A 2500-nucleotide genomic window follows, 5' to 3' on the forward strand; every position below is an offset into this window, starting at 1 on the left:
AGAATTCTCGCGACCTCGCCTTGCGCATGGCCACTCACGGCCGTGCGTCGCGATCACTCGTGCGGGGATGAAGCCACAAGTAGGCGGATATGCTGATCTCTAGAGATTGGTTTAGGGGAAGTCAAAGTCCCTCCAACGTAAATCGTTCAGACAGGGCACATTGGCACAATGTCAGACTCAAGCGTCAGCTGAGTCTGAAATCAGGCTACCAGTCCTCCGCTATGAATGGTAACAGATGGACTGTAATGCCCACAGGTGACAGCTAGAGGGCACATCATGCCCATGACAGACAGCTCTATGGTGACTTGATGACCTACAATGACACAGTCACTGTCAGTCTTGTGCTTGGAGTTATGTTTTGTTACTGTATAACCTACACATTATGTTATTATTATCATCTTCATTCAGTAGGATGTGAATGAGTGAATGCCACATGCTTCTGTGTATACGAGCTGCTCATCTAAATCAGTGAGTCAAAGACCCGCAAAATTGACCCCACTTTGAGAACCAATGATCTGAATGTCTGGATGTGATGCTGCTTTGATTGAATGAATAAAACAGAATCGACACTCACTTGTCATGCTCTTCCTCACACCTGGTTTCAGCCAGCACTCTCCCTCATCGTCCACATAACACTCTCCAGCATGGTCCACACTGGAGTTGGAGGAGAGACAAAGTCAGGTCTGGTTATTCTCTATGATAACATAAACAATGATTGACAGCATAGACCTAGCAGATCATTTGGACATCAAGGCTTGTACTGAGTGTTCACTGATATGAGGGGATTTGAGTATTTATCCTATATCCAAACTAAAACAGGGTTGGAGCGGTGGAGCGGCCAGCCAGTCACCACTCCAGGCTGGAATAATGCTGTGGCTTCCCTGTAGATCTCTATGACATCATCATTATGACATCACTTCCATAGAGATCTCTATGACATCAGCATTATGACATCAATTCCCTGTAGATCTCTATGACATCATCATTATGACATCACTTCCCTGTAGATCTCTATGACATCATCATTATGACATCACTTCCCTGTAGATCTCTATGACATCAGCATTATGACATCACTTCCCTGTAGATCTCTATGTCATCAGCATTATGACATCAGTTTACTTCCTTGACCTACTGGCAGTGTGCACAAGACTTGTGACACTGATTGGTGGAGTGGGTGGTGACATTAGCTGAGAATGTGCACGCACACGCACACGCACACGCGCACACACACACACACACACACACACACACACACACACACACACACACACACACACACACACACACACACACACACACACACACACACACGATGGACCTGAGTGGATCATGGATGGTGTTTTATAGAGGAGACGATACCTTATCCTTATTGAGAGGGAGTTGCTGGTCGGACTAAACCAACACAGCAGCCTTTCTCAGGTAGGAAGGTAGGAAACTAATTCTGAAACAATCAATCTACTACAGCTGATGCTTACATCAAAACCATGTGGACGTTAGCGAAAGGTTTTATTTCATTTCTCACAACTGGTGCAAGTGGAGTTTCATCATATGCCCATAGAATAATAAATAATTAAATACTGTGAGCATACTGTGAGCTCGGAAATCTCACCGTGTCGAGACCGTGGCAGTGTACTCCGCAGTTATTACCATAATACAGTATACCATTGCATGCCTGTAGCGACCAGCAGGTGAAATCTGACGAAAAGGTTGCGTTCAATGTTTAATAAGGTGAACATCAGGAAGGCTGCAGGACCAGATGGTATTGCAGGACCAGTACTGGTCCTGCAATACATGTGCCGACCAACTTGCACCAGTATTCACATTAATATTCAACCAATCTCTGGCCCAGTCTGTCATTCCCACATACTTCAAGGAGTCCATTATTATACCAGTACCCAAGATCTGTCTATCTGACTAGGACGATGAAGTGCTTTAAAAGCACTAACATGAGTAGTGATGAATTAAGTGCTTTGAAAAGCTGATTAAAGGCCACATTTCCTCCTATCGTCCAGGAGCACTCATTGATCCCCACTTTGACTATGGAGTCCATATATGCTACCGTGATGCCTCAAATGTCCTAAAAACAAGGCTCCAAACAGCCCAAAGCAATGTAATTATGCTTCTGCTTAACCTTCCATCTCGGGCTCACCTTACTGCTAATCAAGTGCGGTGGTAACGGTAGCTGACTGAGTACAGCATCTTGCAATGGGCCTGGTGTACAAGATGTTTGAGATACACTACTCTACTAAGATATCCATGTACCATCTTGATTGATTGATCTTAGAAGCCTGAGGACATATGGAGTGTCTCCTCTTGCACTAGAGAACTTCTACACCTGTATCATAGAGAGCGTCCTGACAGGAAACCTGGTATGGTAACTGCACTGTGCCTTGCAGAGAGTAGTCAGGACGGCAGGGTGGATCACAGGAGGTGTCCTCCCGGCCATCCAGGACATCTACACCAATCAGTGCAGGTCAAAGACCAAACCAATAATGGA

The 2500-nt window shown here is 45.2% G+C and overlaps 1 protein-coding gene across 1 annotated transcript in view; it reads right to left on the bottom strand.

Moving 5' to 3' along the window:
• Positions 1-200: 200 nt before the first annotated feature.
• The window catches only part of LOC308308403 (NACHT, LRR and PYD domains-containing protein 3-like), a gene marked incomplete at both ends in the record, with an annotated part of 7320 nt that continues 5020 nt past the window's right edge, over positions 201-2500 (bottom strand). Inside the window, 2 exons of the mRNA XM_080753820.1 lie at positions 201-313; positions 575-654. Coding sequence (XP_080609946.1) covers positions 201-313; positions 575-654 — 193 coding nt within the window. The remainder of the gene's footprint in view (positions 314-574; positions 655-2500) is intronic.

This window comes from Nannobrachium achirus (assembly GCF_963921795.1).
Source record: "Nannobrachium achirus genome assembly, chromosome: 2".
In the NCBI taxonomy this organism is placed as follows: domain Eukaryota; kingdom Metazoa; phylum Chordata; class Actinopteri; order Myctophiformes; family Myctophidae; genus Nannobrachium; species Nannobrachium achirus.